Here is a 24880-nt window from a genome sequence, read left to right on the forward strand (position 1 = left end):
TATAAGCGCTTTTTAATAAAAAAATAAAATATTAATTTTTTTAGGTTCTTAAGCCTAGGAATTACTAATTTTTATTTATAATTTATTATAAGCAAAGCGTAGCTAGTTAAGTTATTTTTTAAATTATTATAGGTAAAGCGTGCTAGTAGTAAGTATAATATTTAATTACTTTACTAGTAGTTATAATACACGTGTAAATATACTTTAAGTATTTAGTTTTAGCGCTTGGTTTAACTATTTAATTAAAAATAATATATTATACTAAGTTATTACTTAATACATAGCGCTTAATAAAAGGCTATTTAATATTTTAAAGTAAAAAATAAATTTTAATTTATTACTATACTTTAGGGTAACCCTATATTATATATAATTTTTTTAATAAATAAGTTAGCTAACCTTTTTACAGTAATCTTATTAATAATAAAAAAATATTTTATTTTTTTATTAAATTAATTTATAATTACTAAAATTATATTATAAACGCGCCCTTTATATTTTAATAAAAATAGGTTAATAATAAAGTTTATAAAAATATTTTTTTACGGTGTATTTAGTATTAAAAAAAATATTAAACTTTTTTAAAGTAATTACCTTAAAACCTTAAATTTTTAATATAAAGAATATTTTTTAATATACACATGTGTATTCTTGTTAAGCTTTTTTTACTAAAACTTATAAATAAGTAATTTAATAATTTTTTTATAATTAAAATAGCTTATATAAAAATTATTATAATATTATTTTATAATTTTATATTATAACACGGGCACGGGAGGTATATAAATAATATTTTTATAAAAAAAAAGTTTTTTTTTCTTATATTATTTAGTAATAAAAAAGGCCTGCCTTAAATTAATAAAAATTATACCTTTAAGTTATTATTATAATTAGCCTGTAAAAGTATTCTTTTATTAAGTTATAATTAATTATTACTAAAGGATATTTATAACTAGTTTAATGGTTTTTTTTTTACTTACTACCTTTATAATAAATATTTTAAGGCTTAAAAATTTTAAATATTTATAAGCCTAATTATATAAAAAAATAGCTAGGTCCTTTAGTATTATTTTAGTAATAGTTTATTAAAGAAATAAACTTAACTTTTTTTATAAAATAAAAAGTATTTTAACTTAGTGCTTTTTATTTTTTATTATATAATTTAATTACCGCGATAGTATATTTACTAAATTATACTTATTTAGTTTATACTTAATTTTAAAGTTATAAGCTATAAGTAATTCCGCCTATTATACCTACCTTTAATTTAAAACCTTTATTATAAAAAAATAGTATAAATTATTATAATTATATTACATATATATAAAATATAAAAAGCCCTTAAAATAATAATATTACTTTTTAAAGTACTTAACTACTATAAGTAGTTTTTAATTATAAACCTTATAATAAAGCTTTAATTTATATAATTAATAAAAATAAAAGGCCATAAGGCGCTACTAGTTTTATTTTTTTTATTAAGTAATTTTTCTTACTTTAGCTACGTAATAATCCTAGTAATAATAAACCCTAATATATTAATAATAATAAAAATCTTTTTTTTAAAATTAAAGTGCTATAATACTAGCAGCCTGGTAAAGTTTAATTTAATTTTTTTAAATATATTTTTTATATTAATAAAAAATAAAAAAGGCCTACTTTTATATTTTTTACCATTTTTATTAAAAGCTAGGTTATTAAACATGTTACTTTAGTATAATTAAAAATAAAATATTAAAAATAGTTTATAAAGCCTAAAAAAACCTATAACTTATAAAATAATATTAATTTTAGCTAATTAATAATAGTCCGGCTGCGGTCTGGATTAATAAATATTTTTTTTTATTTAATAATAAAGCCTAAAAACTTTACCTTTTTTTTATAAAAACTATATTTTAATAATTTTATATATAAATTATGCCTTTTTAATTAATTAAGAACTTCCTAAATATAGTGCACATGTTTTTTTTTATTTTAAAAAAAATAAGAATATTATTAAAATAAATAATATAAAATTTATTAAAAATCCCGCTTATAGCTATATTTATATAAAATTAAAATATAGCTAGTATATTTATTAAGCTAAAGGGCATAACTATATATTTATAGTAATTATAATAGGTTTAAAATGCTATTTTTTATTTATTTTCCCTTTTAATTTATATTTTATAATATATATCACGCAGATTTAGCTTGGTAAAATATTTTATATTTACTAGCTAATTTATTAGCTTATTAATATATAATAATAAATAATAATTCTTGTTAATTATTATATTTAAACCGCGGTAGTTAATATAAAAATATAAAAATTTATTAAGTTTTTAAATAAAAAGTACTAGTGCTTTAGCACTACTTTAAAATAGCTTAATTTATTTTTTTTAAGTATTTTATTAAAATACTTTTTTAATATTTATAACTTATACTAAAAGAGATTATAAATAAAACCTTATAAAAGCTTTTTACCTTTTTTTAATAAAATTTTATATTTTACTTTACTAGTTAAAAGTTAAGTAACTTTTTACTTAAAAAAAACTTTACTTTAATAAATATACTAGGGTAGCAGGACCACCTTTACTTTTTTTTAATTTTTTTTAATTAATAAAATATTATAAGTACTAGTTTCTTATATATAGTTTTTATAAACTTTTATAATATTTTAATTTTAATAAAAGGTATATAATTTTATTAAGTTTATTTTGCTATAATAAGGTAAAAGTCTAAATTTAATTTAATTATTTAGGGATGTTTTAGAACTACTTAATAATTTTTATAAATAAAATTAATAATATAATATATTAAGTTAAATATTTTTATAACTTTTTTTAAATTATAAACCTAAGTACAGGCTTATAAACACCTATAATAAAAAGTAAAAATATTATTAATATATTAAACTAATTATATTATATAGTTAGTATTTATTTTAATACCTTACTTTTATAAATATTAAACTAAAATAAAATTAATATTAGCCCTAGTATTAAATAATACCTTAAACTATTAATTTACCCTATTTTTTTATATTTTAAGATTTATAAAAATAAAAAAAGTAGTTTTTTTTTAAATTATATAACTTTAATAACTTAAAACTAGGGGATTACTATTTATTTTTTACTAGTTTTTTTAGGCTTTTTTTTATTTAAACAAGCTTTTAATAAGTGGCTTAATTTACTATAATTAAAATAAAAACCCTTCTTTTTATAGTGCTTTTTTTTCAAAAAAAGTAAGTTACTATTTTTTTTCTTACCTTTTTTTTTCTTCCCCTTTTTTAAAAAAGCCGCTTTATTATTATTTTAGTTTTGTCCTAAGTTATTTTTATTTTTTTTATTTTTAAAGTTAAAACTAGCTTTAGACTTTTTTTTTYTTAGCTTTTAAGGCCTTATTATACTTATTAATAAATTTTATATAAATTATTACTATATTTACTTTAAGCATAGTTTTTAGGGGTTTTTTTAACTTTTTAAGTATAAGTAAATATTTTTATTATAAGTTTTAATAAGTACTTGCGCCCTAAACTTTAAATTATTAAAGTATAAGCCTAACTTTATAAAGTAAAGTTTTTAAAAAGTAGTATTTTAAGTATTTTATTATTTAATTAAAAAATATTAAGCAGCGTAATAGCCCCAGTTTATAACTAGGTTAATTTATATATATATAAATTTTTTAAAATTTACCTAGGTTTGCTTATTATTTTAAAGTTTAATTTAACCTTTTTAATAATTATAGGCATTTCTTAAAATATTTTAAATAATAAATATAATTTTTTTATTATTTATTTAAAACCTTTTAGGGGCGCTATAAAAGTAATTTTTTAAATTTTTAAATTAAATTTTAAGCTTTWTTATATTTTTTTTTTTTTWTTTTAAMGCTTATAATTTTTTATAGCCTTTTAGTACCTTTTTTATATATATTTAAAACTTTTAAACCCCTTAAAACTAGCTTTACTAGCACTAGGTTTTAAAGGTAAAGTAACTTTAAAATAATAACTTAAATTATTTAAGCTTAACTTTAAACTAAAATTAAAAAAATTATTAAAATTAATTTTTTTTAAAACTTATTAAAAATATTAATAAAAAAATTAGCGCGGGGATTAATAAAAAAATTAATATAAAAATTAATAATTTAATATTATTTTAGCTTTAAATTACAGGGGCAACTTTCCCTTATTTTTTTTAAAAAAATATTTTAATTTTAACACGCGATATTAATTATATTAAAATTAAAAAATAAATAAGCTAGGAGTTATAGTCCTAGGCCACTTTTTTTTAAAATACCTTTAATTATAATAAATTTTAAATTAATAGATTTTAGTAATAATATAAAATAATAAAGTAAAAAATATATTTTACCTTACGCTTTATTAAGCTAATAAACTAAATTATTTAAATTAAGTTTTTTTTTAACTATTTTTAATAGTAATAAAATTCTTAAGCATAAATAAAAAAAAATACTTTTTTAATTATTTAAGTCTAGGTTTTAAAAACCTTAACTAAAATACTTATAAATTACTTTTACTTACCCTTTAAAAATTTAGTTTAAAATATTATTATTAAAAAAGTTTAAAAAGTAATAAGTGCAAGCAACTTTAACTATAAAATTAATAAGTTTTAAAAATTTTTATTAATAATAAAAATATTAATAAAAAAATTTAATTAATAAAAATAAAATATTTTAAACCTTATTAAATAATACTAAAAAAGTTACTTAAAAATCTAAAAAAAAAGCTAGCCTTAAAACTATTTTTATAAACCTTTAAGTTATATTTAAGCTATTTTTAATTAAAAAGTAAATATAAATTTAAATACTTTATATATAAATTTTTATTTTAGCTTATACTTAGGGCCTACCCTAGCCTTATTTAATTAATAATTAAGACTTTAAATATTAATAACCTAGTTAAGTTATATAGCCTAATATAATAATAAGGTATACCAAGCCTTAGCAGCCTAAGGCTAAAGCTTAGGTTACCTAAGGCGCTAACTCTAAACTAATAATGAATTAGCTCTGGTAACATTAAATAAAAAAACGTTGGCCCTGACAATAACCATGGTATTTATAGTAGTATTTATACATGTTATAAAAGCTATTAAATATTAATTTATTAATTATATGCAAGTTATTTATTTTAATAAATAAATAATAAAGTATTAACTTAACATGGGCAAAGTTTTTTAAGTCTATAACTTAGTTATATATTAGGTAGTAATAAATAATATAATTCTTTATTTTACTTTTAACTTTTTTATATACTTTAAGCTATAGGGTATAATAACGCATGTAATATAATAATATTAAATTAATAAGCTTTAATAGCTACTATATATACTTTATTATTATATTTAAACCTTATTTAATACCGCCTTTTTTATTACTAGTATTATTATAGTTTATATTTAATAGTAAAAATAGGTTATTTTATTCCTAATTTATAAAACACGGAATAATAACCATGTTATAGCTTAATATTTAAAGTAATAGGCCTAGTAAATAATAATAAACCTTTTATATAAACTAATTTTGCTTTATAATTAAGGTATTTATTATTTTTTATACTAGTAATAATAAAAAACAGCACGTATTAATATACTTAAAAATTAATTTTATAATATTTTTATATAACTTTATTTTTTTTAAGCTTTATAATATACTTAGTAATATAATAAAGTAAAAAGCGCTTATTAATATATATAGCTATATTTAAATTTATAAGCTATTTTAAGCTAATAATTAAATTAAATATATTTAAGGTTATATTATTACAGGCTAAAAAAAATAATAATATATATTACTAGTTAATTTTATTAACTAAAAATCACGCCGTGTTATTATAAAAAAATAAAAGTAATAAATAACTTACTTAGTTTACTTATTTTTTTATTAATAATAATTTATACTATAATAATAGTATAATACATAATTTATAACCTGTGTAAAATAAGTAAGTATATTTTTTTATTAAAACTAAGGCAGCTAAATAGCCTTATAATTTATATTAATAATAATAATTTATATATAGAAAGGGTTTATAGCTATAATATATATATTTTAATAAGCTTTAAATAACCACTATAACTTATTAAATTATTAAAGGCTATTAAAAATAAAAATAAATTATATTTAATATATACTATGGTTATAAGTTAAACCTTAACCTTGTTATTTATAGCAAGATTAATTATTTATAATATTAAACTTAAGCTTAATAACTATATTAAAAAATATATAGTAATAGTAATAAAACCATGCCATAATAATATAAGGGTTATTTTATAAATTATATTATATAATTTATTTATAAATAACCTTTATATTATTATACCATGCTTTATACTTAGGTAATTATTATATTAAGTTATTTTAATATAAATTAACCATAAAAAATATTAAAAATAAGTAAGCCATGCTTATTTAAAAAATAAGCAGTTAAAATAATATATATAGTAATAAAAAATAAGCTATTTATTAATATTTTTAATTATGGCTTTTAAGCCATTTTTTTACTATATTAAAATAGCCGCGTACCGTAAATAATTTTAAAAAAAACTAGTAATAAAACTTAGTAATATAAATAATTTAGTTATATTTAATCAAAAGGCTACTTATAACTTTTTTATAAAAATATCTTGCTAGCCAGGCACGCGGTTATAAATATAAAAACTAGCTTATTAATTTATTTACTAATAATAAATTATATTAAAGTAAATATATTAAAACTAGAAATACCATGTAAAATAGCTACTTTTATATTTAAGTAAGTATTTAATATAATTTATAAATAATACCTCGCGCGGGTATGTTATAACTAGCTTTATATTATAATAAAAAAAAATAAAAAATACTAGTAATAGTAATTATTACAAGTAATTAAACTTAAATAACAGTATTATATAAAATAAAAAAAAAGTTAAATAAGGGTTATTACACACTAGCTTAATAGCATTATTTACTATGGCTTATAAAGCCTTAAGCTTTATAATTATTATAAGTAAATTAAGTATTATAACTATATTAGGCGCCTGTATATTATTAAAGTTTACTTATTAATTATTATTTAGGGTAATTAGCTTACCGGCTAGCTCTTGATTTAAGATAAAATAATTAACTAGTTTATTTTTTAATAATTATATAAGGTTATAATTATTTTTAATTATATTTTAATACCCTAAATAATTTACTTAAAAATAATTTAATTATTATTTAACTACCCAGCGCTATATTTTAAAATTATAATAAAATTATAGGTATATTTTCTAGTTTATACTAAAATTAAATATTTATAAAATTAATACCTTAAGTTTTTTAAATAAAAGCAGGAGCTATTTATATACTTAACTAGTATTTTATAAAAAGTTAATAATATAGCCTTTATATAAATACTAGTAATTTTAAATATAATAAACCTTAATAAATATATAAACTTTTATAATTAGTACTTCCTTAATTTATATTAATTCTAGGAGGTAAAAAGAAATATTACCAGGATTTATTTTATTTTATAAATTAAATTTAAAAATTTTTTAATTTTAGTTAGCTAACACGTAATACTTGTAAATATTATTCCTTTTTTAAAGGTTTATATTAAATTATTATTTTTAATAATAATTATATATTTTTAGCTAGTGTATATTAAGCTAGTAGTAAAAGTTATTTAATAATTTTTAATTATAATTTATAATAGCTAAATATATAAAATTAATTAAAAAAAATAAATATAGTAAAAAAGCATGGTCTAGGTTTATATATATAAAAAGGCTAAAGTTAACTTTAATAATTTATAAAAATAAAAATTAATTATTTTTAATAATAAACTAGGAGCTTATAGTAGTTAAGCTATTAATATTTAACTTAATATTATTTTTATTAATAATAATAACTAGCTACGGGTGCCTACCTAGTAGGTAAGGTATAAATAATAGTAAAAATATAGCTATTATAAATATAAAAAAAGGTATAAAAGTAGTAAATATAATTAATAATAATAGGCGTGTTAAAGGTAAATAAAAAAGCTAGGGTTTATTAAAATTAATTATATAAGTTATTTAATTAATTATTTATTATATATATTATTATTTTATATTTTTATAATATTTTTTTATTTATTATAAGTTATTAAATAAGTATATATTATAATATTAATAATTTAACTTTAGCTATAGCAAGCGTATTTATTACATGTTTAGGTTAATTATATTAAAAAAAATATTAAAAAAGTAGGATAAAAAGGCCTATAGCTATAATAAATTATTTACTTTTTTTATTATATATTAATAGCTATAATATACATGTAAGGTAGTATAAATATACCTAGTTTTTATAATTATTATAAGTTTAGCAAGGTTTATAGCCCGGGCGTTATTAAAATTATAATAAAAAAAGTATAGTACTATAATAAATATAAATTATAATTAATTTTATAATTAAATTTATTTATATAAACTATAAGTAAAAAAGAAATTATAAACCTAAAATTTAAATTATTATATTACTAAAAAAAACTATATTACAAGGTTAAAATAGTAAAATAAGGTTATATAATTATTCTTTTTTTTAGTTAATTAATATTATTTAGCTTAAGTAGTAAAAAAAGGTTATATAACTACCCTTTTTTTTAATTAATTAATATTATTTTACTATTTTATATAATTCTTAATAAAGCTCACGTGACTAGGAGCCGGGACCTATAATTAATATGCGCTTTGGCCTTCACTTTATTTTGGCCACGCGCAATTACCTAATCTGCCCACCACCACCTTTTTATTGCAGAATAAAAGGCCCTGTGACCCACTTGGACTCCGACCAGGAAAAAAGAAAAAAGAAATGCTCACAAGCGGACTTGAACCGCTGACCTCGTGATTTCAAGAAGGTCTTTACTAGTCACGCGCTCTACCAACTGAGCTATGCGAGCTGATTGGATATTTTACCGCTCTTCCTACAAAATTATAAGCCAAACATAAACTTTACATCCAACTCAACCAACCCAGGGCTGGAGTAGAAGATAGACCATCAAAACGGCCATGCCCTTTCAGTAAATATATTACTCTGCCATGGGAAATAGAACTTTAGGTAGATCAATAGGTAGCTTTAACCCTGCTGTTCTTCCATCATACAATAAGATTACAAGAGCCACCGAAGTGACGGAAGAGCCATTATATATATCCTGTGGCTATCTTGGCTTCCGGAACAAGGACACAATGAACACTGCGACAATTCCACCACAGAATGAGCTTTATTTCTTGGCTAGCAATCCCAGCATTAGAACCGCAAGGAAAGTACGTTATGACACTGATGGTGATAGTAGATATCCAGCGACCCCCTACTCTCGGAAGCAGCACCAGTTATTCTCATCAGACTTATCAACATCAATTCACCCCAACAAACTCCGGCACCTCATAACCCTGAAAATCCAAATAAAGAACCGCTCCCCCTCTCATATCCCCCAGCATCAAGAACACATCCTGCAACTCCTTCGCGAAACGGTCAATCTGCTGCAGGCTCAACATCTCAGCCTCGGGGTTGCGGACAAGGAAGCCCTCGTTCTTAAGGCGTCCAATGATAGCAGGCAGGTGGTCTTCGACAACGGCCCTCCCGACCCTAGGGAACGTGCCGAGAAATGCCTCGACCTTGTACTTACACTTGGCCTTAGTCTGGGATGTCGGATTGTCTTGTTTCTCGACGTGGACTGAGATCTGGTGGCTTGACGAATAGGGCTCGTTGGGCTCGGGGTAGGGGTTGCTGTGCTTGATGCGCCCGATCAGTGTGACTCCATTCTCTCGCGCGGGCTCCTCTTTGAAGACCAGCAGGAGTTCCGGGGTCGAGCATTGCTTCTTTCGCTGGAGGATGGCGGAGACGTGGAATTTTTCGTCGGGCGCGGAGGTTGTTAACGCGGCCATTGTGGCAGTGAGAATGCGATGTGGTGTGCCTAGAGCCTGAAATAAACTCTGGAGTATTGAGATGACGCGGGCGAACATTTGCAGAATCCGATGGGCGTGCAATCGATTGGTTTGATGATCGAGGGTGGTCATGGGTTGAATAGTGAGTTGGGATGGGCCGTTGCTGGGTATCAATCTATCTATCTATAAGATCTAGATCTGGAGACCTGGAGTTTGATTATGAGGTACAGGGTGAATGAGCTGGTGAATGCTTAGGTGAAGCTGTTCAATGCTACGGAGGCAATGCCCTCTCCTTATTTGGAGCATGGTAGTAGAGGAAGAGCGATGATAGCCGCCAAAGGGTGAATGCAGATGGTGATCCCACATTGACTCTGCAGGAGTATTGCATAGCATGCTGACAAGGCAATGGCTCAGGGCCATACACTGGAGGCATACTTACTCCACTGAAGATTCACTTCTTGCAGAAGCGCTGATCGTCTACAACTGTACGTACGTTGACGATTGTTAGGCCTTTCCTGCGTCAACTGTTCTACTGAACCCGGTACAGTCTATACTTCGCAGTCATTGGCGTCGATAGCCGCCTTTCAGGCAGCTTGAGATCAAAAGGGGATGGAGGAGCACTCCATTTGCCGTAACAGTACCTGGGTACAATACACCTGAGCTGTGAGTTTAAATATGGTGGAACTACGTAACAAAGACATACAACTCACAGGGGAGTAAGTGGGGTCTTATAAGAAGCAGAAATAACCGAGTGGATTTTGCAACAACACGACATAACGGTAAGCACCCAACAACAAGGGACAACCAAGTGCAAGGAAAGAATAGAGTAGGTTCAGCTGGAGCCACCGCCGTCACAGCCACCAAAGTCACCGCCAATACAGTCACCGTCCAATTCCAATCCCTGTAGAAATTCACCCATACCACGAATCCCCTGAAGACACCAAGTAAACACATCCTCCGCTGCATTTGATCCAGCACGGGCTACACGGCGCGTGGCCCGTGCAAGCGTGGCCCGCGTGCCACGCTCCTTTGCTTTCTTAACGCGATCGGACAAATCCCTGCAGATCTCACGCACCTTCGCGGACGTCGGCACCCGCTCGATATACCCCTTCTTCCGCAGATCCTGGATGAAGACGGGGAAGTGCTCCGCCGCAATGCGGGTGGATGCTTCCGCGGACGCTGGGTATGTGCCGAGGAGCGTCATGTTTCGGAGCGTCTCTGGAGTCGCTTCGTGTTCTCCCATGATCCGGTAGCGGTGGCGGTCGTTGCTGCCCGTGTCGACCACGGCGTGCTCTCTGCCGCCTCTGGTGCCTGCCGTCCCGCTGGTGACTAGAGCGACCCGGAATACGATTCGGGGGTGGGTTTGGTCCTGGGGGGTGGAGGTGGCGCGCTCGCCTACGTAGACGTCGACGGAGCCGAATGTGACCATGGTGTTTTGGGACATTTTTTGATATGGAGGTTGAGGGGTTTGAGAATGCGGGTTTAATGCTTGGAGCCACTTTGCGTAATTAACTGTTAAAGTGTCTGGGTGCAGAGGGTAGACTGGATTACAGAGGGTTTTTATATTTGGAGGCTCCTTTGTTGACTGTTGGTTGAGAGTGAATATGCTGGAAGATCTCTTCACTGGTCTCATTCACAGAACACTCCAGGACTAGCTTTGCGTGTGTGAATTTTCCCATTTCCCTTGTTGTTGTTGTTTTCTTTGTTCCGCTTTATGAATAGTAAAGAATAGCCCACCTGATGATAGTCATTATTGACGTGAAAGTAAAATTTTACTTAAAGCATCTTCTAAGACTGCTGATACTACACTGGCCTTGTGCGTGTTTATTGACCTATCTTTCTTAGGTATGGGTTGGTATTGGGCTTTGTTGATGTGTAGGTATTGTCCACTTCTAGAAGACAACCATGCCCAGCAATGAAAGAACTGCCATTCAAAGCATTTCCCCATGCTGCTTCACACTAGCTTTGTGTGCATTGGCTGTCCTATTTCTCTTATTGCTATTTGTTATTGGGCTTTGCTCAAGTAACCACTGCCCACTGCCCGCTGCAAGGCAACCATACTAAGAGACGAAATAAAAAGTCACGCGAGACATTTTCCAACGCTGCCCATTCTATAGTCAGCTTTGCTTGACTAGTTTATCTATGAGTCACAGTCGGGGAGTAACTGACTAGTAGCATCGCAGTTCGACACCGGGTTTCTTTCCCCTTGAATAGTATCAAAGGTTCAGTTCTTGTAGAATCGGCGGACAGAATATGGATACCGGAAAGACCATGTCAAACAGGCCGCTGAAGCTTCTAGATGTTCAATACTTCTTCTCTTTGTGTGGACCATAGACGCTTTGGCAGCGAATTCTCCAGGTACCGTATGTCGGTCTGCCCCCGCCCTAGCGGCTCGATAGCCCTAATTCCCGGCCTACTGCGTTACGTTTGACAAAGATTACTTGATATAGAAGGCTAGACAATAGATTGCACAACTGATATTCCACATAATAAGGACAGGTGTTTCCTATCCTTTTTTTTATATATATTTTTCTTTTTTAATGTCATACTATTATAAAAGTGCAATATAAGCACAAACAAATTCAAAACACCACCCAAAAGCAAAAACATTTTGTCATGTAATGTTCGCCAAAGCGCATCACTTACTGCCTCATGTACCTGAACACCGTGGCCCGCTGCTCCAAAGGCCGCGCATCCCACTCATTGCTAAGCAACAACCTAGGGTTCGTAACGGGCCTCGAGGGCCCGGCAACGGCATCGCCACCACGAACACACGTCCGACGTTCATGGTCCGGTGCGTGAAAGCCCACGCTGTCAAGCGCCGAGCGCTGCTCATCATCCTGCAACGGCGCAATCTCAAGCAAATACTGGTCCCCATCCATGCGCTCTTCCAGGATCCGGAACTCGGTGGGCGCCGGCATGCAGGTGTCGTAGAAGCACGTGTCCCGCAGCATATCGGCCTGCTGTGGGTGGAAGCGATATTGCCGCGACTTGACGAACGCCCACACCCGGATCGTGGTCGCGTCCACCCCGACGTCTTGCATCGTTTGCGCGATGCTGCGCTCGATGCTGGACCGGAAGTGCGAGGCGATTAGGCCGTCGATGTGCCCGAGCCCGCGCTCGATCATTCCCTCCAGCAGCGCGGCGATGTACAGCTGGCACCGTTGGGGCTCGATGCTGCGCGCAAGCTCGTAGAGGGCTTGTAGTTGCGTCGAGTGGATTCCGCCAATTGGCACGCTGTTCTCGGCGAGGGTGTCGGATGAGTCCTTGTCGTGCTCGATTAGCACTTCGTACTGGAATGGGCCGTTGCCGATGTGGATCCAGGTGCATTGGGTGGTGTCCTGTGGTGTCAGTGTCAGCATCGTGTGGCATGGGTGCGCCATGGGGGTGGAGCCATGGCTGCCAGGCAGGGTGTTTGGAAATTTGTACCCGTACGCGAGGCCGACTTCGAACATTGTGGAGGTGTGAAATGTGGTAGACATGGTGGTTGTAGTAGATGTAAGTCTTGGTTGGTGTAGTGTTGATGTTGGTAGGCTCACTGCGTAAGCACTGATTGTTATGCTGACTGTGGATTGGATATGAGATGGAATGAATGCATCTCCGTCCCTTCTTATAACTTTGCTTGGTCTCGCTTGCGCTTATACGCGTGAAGGACATGACTGAATACACCATTGTTGTCTTTGAGAGCGTTGCCTTGTTTCCCGACGCCCTTTGTACTTGACTCGATTGATCTCACCGAGGTATCGAAGGGGTACTTAATGTCCTTTGTCGCTCGCACATTTTGCTACCATTGTCAGTCACAATGCCGATGTTAACCACACCTCTAAGCACCGATATGAAACACGATAATGGCAGTCTGAATACTCTTTGTAAGACTTCGCCAACCAACAATCCTTGATGAAGTGGGGCTGAGGACTCCTTGAGGCGTCATTGCTGGATGCGTTCCCCTAAAGTTCTTGCGCTTCATTGTCAGACATAAAGGTCTTTATCTGTTGTCGGTAAAGAGAATATGGATTTCAAGAGTCTGGCTATTGTTGAGTGTTGTCTGCGTTCTGCTGGAAGCGACTAACTCATGCGGCGTGCACTTCTGGGAGATAGTTGGAGGGTAGAATTGGATCAATTCAGAGTGCCTCGAGAACAACTCACCAAAGAAGAACAAATATACATACGACCACGAACTTATCTTGTGAACGAGAGGGGTCCAGAACCACGAGTTCACATCGAGGATTCGATAATGATCAAGTCGCTAGACTACGGACTGCTGGACGGCGGGTTTGTTGCCAAATCAGTTCCTAGAATAGGAAGGAGGTACCCTCCTCGACGTCTCGTGGGTGCTGTTCTTACCCCGTGTCGATTCAAACTCAACTTTTGCTTTTGCCAGTTACTAATGGTATTATTTGAGATTTTCAACGAGGGTTCACTTCACTGGGCATGCAGCGGAAGAAATGGCAAACCAGTTCTCCAAACACACAGAGAATATGGAAAAGCTTCGACCGTTTGAAGCACCTCTATGCCACGATTCGAGATTCGCCTGTTAGAGGTATCGCTCCACATAATGTTGAGGTCGACAATGCATGTCGGAGGCTTTTGCTATCGAGCTGAGTGACTTACCATGGATGGAAAACCTCGTTGAGGTGGCTACTCACCGAGCTATTGTCAAGCTGTCATTCCGCTTAGTCTTGTTCCGCCTAATGGAAACGCGTCATACATATGCCACCCGTCCCAAGCTCTTGCTCTAGGCGTCGCATTGTTTCAATGGCACATTAACATACACCCCGCACTCACACAAGCGCTCGCCGCTCTCCGGGTAGATGCCCCGGCGCTGGTGTGGGTTTGACTAGCACCATCTCAGGCCCTGGCTACTGTTCCACAAGATGAGCTAATGTACAGAGCGCATTCATCTATCTGAACAAGTGTTCTGCGAGCCGTCTTTAAAAGCTCTGCGGGTGTGTACAGCCTACCTAGAAATAACGCATCCGGAGAAGAGTGCATTTGCTGCAGCGTTGGGAAAATGATACATGATTTTCGTCAACTGCCGCAGTCCTTGCAGGGGGTTTTTATGAAAGCTGACATGTGTGGGTGAAAGGAGGCATTACTCGTCAAAAAGTCCTATACCTGCATGCTAGACGAAAGCTGCTACGACCAACACAGTTTATCACATTACATAAATTCCTCCAGGTCGGCCAATTTTCCGCGTAGGAAATGGTGCTGCAACATTGAGCCGCTGACCGGTCGACTCCTTAGTCTACATTCAAGGAGAGGTAGGTATTTTCTACAACCACCACTTCAGGCTATCATGCGCAGTGTTTATTACAACATGCCTAGGTATCCTAACGACGCGCCTAGCCTAGACGAGGACTTCCTACTTCCACTACTAGTATCTACGTACTCAATAACAATTATTCAAAAAAATCAATTCCAAGGCACAACTTAAAAAAAACACCGACAATAATCCAACTCCGACAGATCATCCTTCTCCAGACCCCTCGCAATCTCCACAAGGCTATCAACCACCCTCCTCGAAACCCCATGCGGCAAGTGCCTCACCCCCAACTCCACCCTCCGCTCCGCCCGAACCTGCTGCAAAACCGAAACCCCCGCATCACTGCACGACGCAAAATACGCCGCCCACCCCACCGCGATAACCCTCTCCCGCTCAAGACCAGCCAACACCTCAAGAATAAACGTGTGGCACCGCTGCGGCCGAACAGTGAACAGGATCCCCGTTACCCGGCCGCGCATCGTTGCGGACACGGTCCCGATCCGCGTCACTTCGCTGAGACGCGGGTCTGACAGCGTTTGGTTCCGCTCGATGCTGGTCTTGTAGGTTGTGGGGCCGCCGGTGGTGTGGTAGAATGTGCAGCGGTGGGATTCTGGGTGCTGGATTATGAATGTCCAGTGGCGTTGTTGGGCCGGGTCGACGAGGAGGCCGAAGGCGATGTAGAGGGTTAGGGTGTAGGTTGGGAGTTGGGGGTCTTGGAAATGGGTGGAGGTTGAGGGGGCCATTGTGGATGATAGGTGAGCCACTTTGGTGGTGTATTAGGGTTTTGAGATGGACGATCTTGAGTGTTGGAAAGTTGGAAACGGGTGGTAGGCCGTCGGTATTTGGTGCTGACTGAACTCCCTGCCTTGGGCCATCACCATGGATTTATAGGCCATTTGTCTATTGTCCATAATCCTTGCCCTCCAGCCTTCATCGGGTTGAGCTTTGAACTGGTTTCTGCCTTTTAATCTTACTAATGCCTTTCAGAAACTCTTTATTTGTCTGGATGTATAGTCAATGTCCTTTGTAAAGGCTTTATCCAGCGACATAAAGACTCAATTTCTTTCTGCTCTAACGTTGCCTTCAATGACTGTCACAATTGGGTTGTCCTCTCTCATGGTAACCTATGGCAATTTCCACGGGTATCTAAGTACATTTCCGCTTTATCTTCCGTACCTGAGGTTTCTTTTAAGAGTGATCGGATTGTTTTTTTTTTTTTTTTACACACGGGCTTTTGGTTGAATAGAGTCAAAACACATCATCCCTGCCTATTATGCTAGTTCAAGATACAATCATAAGGTATAACCAGCTGACTGGACAATTCTAAACACAGAGAACTTAGGGTTAATGTACTTACAAAGATAAACTCCCCTGTGTGCTGCGGCCAAGCTCCATGGCCTCCACAAATCCACAGAACCTATCTTTGTGGTTGCGGAGGATAAAGCTACCGTAGTAGTTGAGCTATTAACCATGGTAAAGTGCACATTCGTGGTTTAGTTTCCGAATTCTACCATGGTCTTGGACGGCGTACTGGACTGGCAATAACAGAGTAACGAGTCTTAATAATATGTAATCAAGCAAAGTCTACTGAAGAAGGACAAAATTACCGTGATCAATTGGCAAAGAATGCACAACACAAATTAAAAGGAAAAGGTAAACATTGATGATCCTGCAGTAATAATAAACCCAACACTAGACAAACAGCGAAAAAAGGTCAATCCAACTACACTTAGAAAAAACAAGTACAGTAGCTTAACGAATCAAGCCCCGCCGCCCTCACAGCCCTCGCAGTCCTCACAAGCTCCCTCCGCGCATCCTCAATCTCCATCTCAATCTCCGCATCCATCTCCACACCAACCTCCTCTCCAGCCCTCGCGCGTGAAACCAAGGTAGACTCCCCGCTTAGCCCATGATAATCGCAAAGGCTCTGCGCAGTACCAGGTCCAGCCCAGCCCTTCCGCTCCAGGTACCTTATGAGCCGTGCAATGTAGATGTGGCAGCGCTGCGCCCGGATGCTCTGCGTCTTGCGGTGGATTTCTTGGAGTGTAGCGACTGTGCACGGGGCTGTTCCGATCTTTGTGATGGAGGACAGGCGCGCGTCGTGCAGGGATTTGTCGGTTTCGGTGACGTGTCTGTAGTGCGTGGGACCGCCGTCGACGTGGTAGAATAGGCAGTTGGATGGGCTGTTGGGCTGGGGGGAGAGGATGAGCGTCCAGTGTTCTTGTTGTTGGGGTCCGTGTGGTTGGATCGTGCCGAGGCCGATGTAGATGTCTAGGAGGGGGGTTGCGGGTTGGGATGCCATGGTTGCGGTTGTGGATGCTATCGTGAAGGTTGGTTGGGTTGTAGGGAGATTGATTTCCAGCTGTTCCAAGGTTTGGTGTGTGATGTGGATTGTGTTGGGTATTGGATCTTGAGGACAGGATATGGCTGATATTTAAAGCGCGGATACGCTTTGTTATGAATCTGTTCTTTCAAGAACAAAGACCTGGCTGGGCTATTATGTACTCAAAGAGTTTGACTGGTTTGTGGTTTCTGGTTGGTGAAGCTTCCACCTAGTTGTCTTTGTTGAAAAGGCTTGTCTCACAAAAGACGCTTCCATTTGGAAGACAGAACGCCCAATGATCATTGACAGGCAAAGTACTTGCCCATAGATACCAGAACATCCATTGGCCGTGCCTGCAGAAGGTTTGAAATAATGACGTTCTAAGTTTGCTGCTAGAAAGAGAAAATAGACACAGATTTGGATACAGACCTGGTTGGCTTACAGCATATTCCCGTCCGTTTGAGCAGCACGAAGCAAACTGATAATACTAGGAGACCTTTCACAATTCTCTTTCAATCCATCACTCTGCTCTTTCTCAAGCATCTCTTATGGCCTCAGTTACATCACGGCTGCGCTAGGCAGATTGATGCCACAAAAGGGGTGCCCTACTCCTGTGATGCCAAATTCTGTCATCACTACCTCGGCTTCAGTTTAGATGTCTAATTTCAGGTGCTTGCCTTATATTATTTATTGTTCTGTGCATCTAGATGCCAGCTTTGTACTACAGGCTAACGCGAATCATTGTTATCTTGTCACAATAATAATTCAATTCAATTTAACTTAACTTCTAATACAAAACCAAACATAGAGACCACACTTGCATCTCCACGCTAAACAACCACCACCTCAAAAGAAACACCGACAATACACCACCTCATCCATCCCCAACCTATTCGCATCATTCTCCACACCCAGAAGCCTCTTCATAGCCCACCTCCTCGTCTTCTCCCGCTTGGTCCTCCTCTCCCTCTCCCTCTGAGACCTATTATCCGTGCAAAACTCATGCAGAAAGACCTCAGGTATTGCCTCAGGCACTGCACCAGGTGCGCCCCCAGCCGGCAGCCTAGACACAGCCTCCATCTCCACACGCCTCTTCTCCGCCTCAATCCGACTGCGCTTAACCGCATCCATCAGATTATCCGACACCCATTCCAGCGCGCTCAACGCGATGATCTTCTGCTCACACAGGATCATGAGCACGCTGTACACGTACGTGTGGCACCGCTGCGGACGCACGGCCGCGCATATCGAGACGACTTCGGCATCCTTGTGCGGCGGCACGCTGCCGAGCTTGTGCAGTGCGGACAGCCGGCTGTCGAGCGGGGCTACGTAGTGGCTGGCTGTGTGCTTGTAGGCGGCTGTCTTGATGTCTTGTCGGGCGCAGCTGTAGATGTGCGAGCTTTGCGTGTCGGGGTCTGTGATTATGAGCTGCCAGTGCGGGTGTTGGCCGTTTTGGATGTCGCGGGGGTGTGGGAGGCGGCCGATGCCGAGGTAGATGCCACGGTCTGCGAAGAGGGTTGGGGTGGGGGGCTCTTGGGGTTGGTGAGGCATTGTGTTGCAGGGGACTGGGACTGGGACTGGGACTGGGACTGGGACTGGGTTTGCGGTTGTGGTTGCGACTTCGTATATGGATGGGTCGGCGAAGGGGTCTGCGGATGGGTCTGCAACTGGGTCTGTGGATGGGTATGCGATTAGGTCTTCGAATAGATCTGCGACCAGGTCTTGGGTGGAGGGTCCCTGGGCTTGGAAAGACATGGTGCTGAAAGGGGCTGCCATGGTCTTGTCTTGCTGGTTGGTTGTCGGTTGTCTTGTTGTGCCTCTTAGAGAAGGCAAAATGGACTGGACAGGAGTGGATTGACTGTTCTATGCCACGACGGGACGCCGTGATTTATATCTTGCTCTTTTGCCTTATGATCTGCCATCTAGTAAAGAAAAGACAATGGCCTTCATTCACAATGCCTGTCGCTCTTTGAAGATCGGAACAATGTCATCGAATGGCCTTATATCCGCCTTTGTTTCGCCTGAATGCACCTCACAAGAAAACAGTACCATTTAGTGATAGATATAAAAAGGTACCTTTATTACCTGATACAATACCTTTATAATGCTATATTTGACGAGGCCATTCTGTCTTTGACGGTTCACAATAGTGGCATTAGAGGTAGGGTATAATGAATCATTCCATTGTATTGGCCTACAATGCAGAACTTTCAATACAATGGTTTTATTAAAACCTTTCAAATATCTATTTACCCAAACGACGAAGGGATAAGCCAAGATTAGCTACATGAAGAACGCATCTTATGAGTCCCTTTGTTCATCATGATAATAAAGGAAACAACATGGAAAAAAGCGACATGAAAGCGCTCTTGGTATCAGTCTACCTCGTACCTACTCCGTCAACTCTAACGTCATCTTACAGAGTATCTACGTCAATCGAACGCGCTGCATACCCCGAGATTCATCACTCCATATCTCCAACGTATCTCATCATGTCGTCCTTCCTACCTCTCCTTCCCCTCCCGTCGGCCCCAGCTTCAGACCAGGACTGGATCCTTGCTAGTAAGAAAGACGGTACTCCTTCCAGCTCTACTTCAAAAGCAGGAGTGAAGGAGCACTTTCTTGCCGCTCCTCCCTCTGCCCTCGTTACAGCCTGCCTTGGCTTTTGAAGACCCGGTTCGTGAGCCGCGCTCATCCGAGAAAGTATTTGAAGAACTTGCTCTTGTGCTATCTGGACATTTACAGATTGACGCGTTTGTGAGCCCCTCTCACCTGAGATGATATTTGATTCACTTGCTTGTATGCTATCTGGACATATACAGACCGACGTGGTTGGCCCGGAAGAGGACGAAGATTCCGACATGGAAGATCTGTCCACTGAAAATTCGATCCGCTCTGGAACGTGCCTTTTAGATGACTCTGATCTCGAGGGAGAGGAAGAGGATGAGCCGCCTGGGCTCGGTTCCGGTGATCACTTTGACCCGACCTCTGCAAGGAGCCAAGAGCATTTTGCCCTACACTCATGGTGCCAAAATGTGAGAATACACCACAGACGGGCGCTGAGGCGCCGACTGCCCTTAATTAGCGGGAAAACAAAACAGGAAGATACACATTCATTCGTCTTGTGCAGGATTAATTAAGGAGTTTGAACTATTCTTATCTTAGATCATAGTTCATGGATGACCCGTGTCGAATGTTCACTTATGTCTGTAGGTACCTGATGCTCAATCAAACCTTAATCACCAAAAAAGCTCCGTTCGAGATAGATAGATGCTGCTACGTACCGTAGGCACTCCATATCATGCTCCGATGATACAGATCCTGAAGGGTAGCGATATGCCCCGAGCCCTAATGGATATGTCACGGTTCACCTACGTCGAAACTCCACATTGCAGCTAGAACGGCGATGCTCATCCAGGTTTGGCAATGGGGTCGTAATCCTCCACGGTGCAGCTGTAGTTTATCCAAGCCATTTGCAGGTCTGTTCAGAGGGCGTCTGTGCCCTGCTCAGCCGTTGGAACGTCGAAGCGCATACCGAAGTGGGTTTAGCCTGCACAGCCCTACACTGTGGGCCTTGCGCAGATGTCAAGCTAAACCGCATCCAGTACTCACTTCGTAGCCTAAAATGCCATGTGGCCCTGCTATGGCTAGTAACAGCCAATGGCAATACACCTGGCGCTGCGGGCTGTTGCTTGTCCACGTCGTGGGTCTCGGCGTCCCCGCGCCTCAGCCTCAATCTCAGTTGATCGCCAGGGAGTCATGACTGCGCTCAGCTACGAGGTGATTGCTCAAGATAGCTTAGTTCGATCTTCAAGATTGCAAATCCAAGTGTATATAACCCCTAGCCATTCCAGCAACCTCACCCTTTCCATTCATAAAACCATCACATTACCATCCACCACCATGGTCTTCTACCTCTTATACAAGCACATCAAAAAGACACGCGCCGCAAAGCGCCAATCCGAGCACATCCCCCTCCAAACACAGTCCAGCCAAGATGGCGAAACCCTTACCTCCAGCCACGGCGCACCCACCCTCCCCGACAAGCGCCCGTCACCTGAAGCCGAAGCAGAGCGCAAACGACTCCGCATCTACAGACTCAAACTCGTTACCGCCCTCTTCATGCCGTACCTCCTCGCAACAATCGACCTCACAATCGTCGCAACCGCCGTGCCATTCATCGCCTCGCATTTCGGTACGTCTCAACCCTCTCTAAGCTACCATACCCACCCCCCCGACCTCGATATCGATCCCACACGCTAACGCAGAATCCCAGACGAACTCAACCAACAATCCTGGATCGTAACCTCCTTCACCCTAACCTCCACCGCCCTAATCCCGACCTTCGGACAGCTCTCCGACGTCTTCGGCCGCCACGCAAGCCTCCAGCTCGCGACCTTCATGATGCTGCTCGGCAGCGTGCTGGGCGCCGCCGCGCAGAGCTGGGGCATGCTCCTGCTCGCGCGCGCGCTGCAGGGCGTGGGCTCGGCGGGCCTGATGAGCACGATTAATGTGGTCCTTGCGGATGGGGTGAGCTTAAAGGAGAACGCGAAGAATAATTCGATTTTCGCGCTGGTTTCTGGCGTTGCGTATAGTGTGGGCCCGGTGGTAGGGGGGTATCTTACGGATGTGTGTACTTCCTCCCAGCACTTCCGATGGATTGTATGTTGATGGGACGGGTGGCTGACTGGCGCAGGCGAACTGGCGGTATTGCTTTGTGATATCGATTCCGATTGCCTTTGTTTCACATATAGTCATCTATCTCGTTCTCCGCCACGACCTGAAACAAGGCACGCATTTCCATCGCGGCGCACGGCTCGCCTCGTTCCTGCCTGCCCTGTCAACTCTTGACATCATCGGCACACTCCTCTTCATCTTCGGCGTTGGTCTCATAATCCTCGGGACAGCATGGGGCGGCTCAACGTACCCGTGGGTTTCAGGCCAGGTCCTCGCCCCGCTGATTGTGGGTGGTGTATGCTTCGTCATCTTCTTCGGCTACGAGTACGCTCTCGAGAACGGGGTGTTCGCGCGACTCTTTCCAACCCAGAAGCCCATGATCCCGTATAGCCTGTTCAGACGGCTCGACACGCTCTGGCTTGTGGCCATCCAGTTTGCGGCGGGCGCAGCGATGTACTCGGTCTTTTATTATGTGGGCATATACTTCACCGTTGTGGAGGGGTACAGCGCATCCAAAGCCGGTGTGCAATTGCTGTACTATATCCCAGGCCTTGGAGGTACGTCTGCTCCGTCCCAATTTATCTGACATGTATGGTACTAACCCAACACAGCGGGCGTCTACCTAGCAGTCTTCCTGTGCAACAAATATCCAGCCCAAACCTTCCCGCCTCTCCTCTTCGGCACGGTAGCCGAAACACTCGGTCTAGGCCTGATTATCCACGCAATCCGCGCGCAAAACACCACCGTGCTCAACGGGATGATGGTGCTCGCGGGCGCGGGGACAGGAATCCGTCTCATGCCGGCGAACCTCCACGCAGTCGGCGTCTGGCCCGACAGAATCGCGGCTGCACTCTCCCTCCTGCGCTTTGCGCTGCCGTTTGGGGGAACGCTCGGGATTACGATTATGGGCAGTGTGTTTAATAATAAGTTTGCGGGGGGCGTTGAGGGTATTTCTGGGGTGAGTGGGAATGGGAATGGGACTGTCGATGCGCAGGACCTTGCGCATGGCGGGACGAGTAGTCTTTCCTTTATTGATGACTTGCCTGCTGCTGTTCAGGGGCAGGTTAGAGCCGCGGGGCGAGACGCGATCATGTGGGCTTATGTTGCGATTCTGCCGATTCTGGGACTTAGTGTGATTACGGGGCTTCTTCTGGGGAATGTTTGGATTGGGAGGAAGGGGAAGAACGATGCAGGTGAAGTTGAGGAAGGGGACTCATCGTTGGACTCGAATGCTGGACCTGGCGAGAGCGAGGTTGTCTATGTTCCGTATCTTTATGCGGTTTTCAAGGTGAGTCGCAGTTCTGGCTTGCTCAATGTGTCATGACTGGGTCCGGCTAACCCACTCTTTCTACCAGGGCGTGAACAAGTATAAACGTATCAGCCGGCCTGTGCTCGAGTCCGAGCCTTCACCCACTGGAATCTTTGACGGGCAAACATCCTAGTACTGGATAGATACCCACTGTACCTAACGACTTTTAGCTTCCCCGGCATGGAATGGATGTATAGCACAATCTATAGGCGATTTGGCGTGGTCCACAGACATGTTCAGCCACAAGCACAACCCTGCATACCCATTTTTCCACAAATCCCAATTTATTGCTTTATCGCCCCGACTACAGTAAATATGCCCCTTTTAGTCGCCGCATATGAACTTCACAGTAATTCTACATTCAACAGACTCAACGGATGTAGCCATCGTGTTCGTACGGACATGGGCTCAAGATGCCAAAGGGATCAATGAGAGCAACCATCCATGTATCCACGTATCGCACCACGCCTCTCAGTAACAAAGCCGATGCCCATTCAAAGAAGTCCTGAACCTGAGACCTGGACTGGTAGGTGCACGTTCCAAAGTACAGAGGGTATGAGAACTGGGACTTTTGCGTAGCATCCGCACACCTTTCCAGCATTATTGTTATCGGGACTTGCATATTAGCTATTTTCCGGTTTATTGATAAGCAACTGTTCCGAAATATCCATCACATACGACCACAGGGTGTGGAGAACAGGGCTTCCCGTCCGCTCAGCCGTACTTAAACCACACGCCGGCTGGTTAGTAGTATGGTGGGTGACCACATGCGAATCCCAGCTGTTGTATGTTTTTGGCTTTTTTTTTTTCATGTCTGACATGCATTACCCAACGTCATGGTTTAGGAGAAAGACGAGTGGCTCGGTTCAGCGCATGCTCAAGGCTGTAAGAATGGTGTGGTCGCTTCCATGTTGGTCGCCCTTAGGCGACTTCAGATATACCCGACCTCTTACTCCGTACTATCTCATGGCTTGCCCAAGTCGACCTAAGTTGCATCCACTGCTCTGCCTGTGTTGAGCCTCCGCGCCATAGCCCTAACCCTTTTTTAACTACCAATATTTTTTAATGCCTAGTGCAGGCCAAACATGTTTTTAAACACCCAGACTATTCTAATGCTGAGCCTGTGATCTTGCCATGAGAGTTAATCTAACGTGTGGCGATGACCGCGGAGTCCCTGAGTAAAACTGTGCAATCATACCCTAATAGATCCAGGACAATCAAGCTTGGATATAATTAATACAGCACCACGACCCGGTTCTCCTTAAAGCTTGTATACTGCGCGTTGAGGTATAAAGCCTTTTAACAAACAATATAACATATAATGTCTCCGGAGAACTACAAAAGACAAGAGGAATACCCGATCTAGGCATCTATACATACAATACTGCAGGATACGGAACTTTCTGACCCTGAGT

The 24880-nt window shown here is 38.4% G+C and overlaps 8 protein-coding genes across 8 annotated transcripts; 2 read left to right on the top strand and 6 right to left on the bottom strand.

Moving 5' to 3' along the window:
* Positions 1-9362: 9362 nt before the first annotated feature.
* Positions 9363-9893, bottom strand: DSM5745_04496 (uncharacterized protein; the record flags this gene model as incomplete). Its single annotated transcript, XM_026746512.1, has 1 exon — positions 9363-9893. The coding sequence occupies one exon, from the start codon at positions 9891-9893 to the stop codon at positions 9363-9365; it is 531 nt and encodes a 176-aa protein (XP_026605508.1).
* An 832-nt stretch (positions 9894-10725) lies between these two features.
* On the bottom strand, positions 10726-11337 carry DSM5745_04497 (uncharacterized protein; the record flags this gene model as incomplete). Its single annotated transcript, XM_026746513.1, has 1 exon — positions 10726-11337. The coding sequence occupies one exon, from the start codon at positions 11335-11337 to the stop codon at positions 10726-10728; it is 612 nt and encodes a 203-aa protein (XP_026605509.1).
* A 1198-nt stretch (positions 11338-12535) lies between these two features.
* DSM5745_04498 (uncharacterized protein) lies at positions 12536-13375 on the bottom strand (the record flags this gene model as incomplete). Its single annotated transcript, XM_026746514.1, has 1 exon — positions 12536-13375. The coding sequence occupies one exon, from the start codon at positions 13373-13375 to the stop codon at positions 12536-12538; it is 840 nt and encodes a 279-aa protein (XP_026605510.1).
* A 1948-nt stretch (positions 13376-15323) lies between these two features.
* DSM5745_04499 (uncharacterized protein) lies at positions 15324-15899 on the bottom strand (the record flags this gene model as incomplete). The annotated part of the gene is made up of 1 exon (XM_026746515.1): positions 15324-15899. The coding sequence occupies one exon, from the start codon at positions 15897-15899 to the stop codon at positions 15324-15326; it is 576 nt and encodes a 191-aa protein (XP_026605511.1).
* A 986-nt stretch (positions 15900-16885) lies between these two features.
* DSM5745_04500 (uncharacterized protein) lies at positions 16886-17458 on the bottom strand (the record flags this gene model as incomplete). The annotated part of the gene is made up of 1 exon (XM_026746516.1): positions 16886-17458. One exon carries the CDS (start codon positions 17456-17458, stop codon positions 16886-16888), a length of 573 nt encoding a protein of 190 aa, XP_026605512.1.
* Positions 17459-18325: 867 nt separating this feature from the next.
* On the bottom strand, positions 18326-19234 carry DSM5745_04501 (uncharacterized protein; the record flags this gene model as incomplete). The annotated part of the gene is made up of 1 exon (XM_026746517.1): positions 18326-19234. The coding sequence occupies one exon, from the start codon at positions 19232-19234 to the stop codon at positions 18326-18328; it is 909 nt and encodes a 302-aa protein (XP_026605513.1).
* A 737-nt stretch (positions 19235-19971) lies between these two features.
* Positions 19972-20615, top strand: DSM5745_04502 (uncharacterized protein; the record flags this gene model as incomplete). The annotated part of the gene is made up of 4 exons (XM_026746518.1): positions 19972-20085; positions 20132-20236; positions 20302-20514; positions 20610-20615. 4 exons carry the CDS (start codon positions 19972-19974, stop codon positions 20613-20615), a joined length of 438 nt encoding a protein of 145 aa, XP_026605514.1.
* Positions 20616-21382: 767 nt separating this feature from the next.
* On the top strand, positions 21383-23598 carry mfs56 (putative MFS multidrug transporter; the record flags this gene model as incomplete). The annotated part of the gene is made up of 5 exons (XM_026746519.1): positions 21383-21674; positions 21756-22141; positions 22176-22713; positions 22768-23444; positions 23512-23598. The coding sequence occupies 5 exons, from the start codon at positions 21383-21385 to the stop codon at positions 23596-23598; spliced, it is 1980 nt and encodes a 659-aa protein (XP_026605515.1).
* Positions 23599-24880: the final 1282 nt, after the last annotated feature.

This window comes from Aspergillus mulundensis (assembly GCF_003369625.1).
Source record: "Aspergillus mulundensis strain DSM 5745 chromosome Unknown scaffold_3, whole genome shotgun sequence".
NCBI classification, from domain to species: domain Eukaryota; kingdom Fungi; phylum Ascomycota; class Eurotiomycetes; order Eurotiales; family Aspergillaceae; genus Aspergillus; species Aspergillus mulundensis.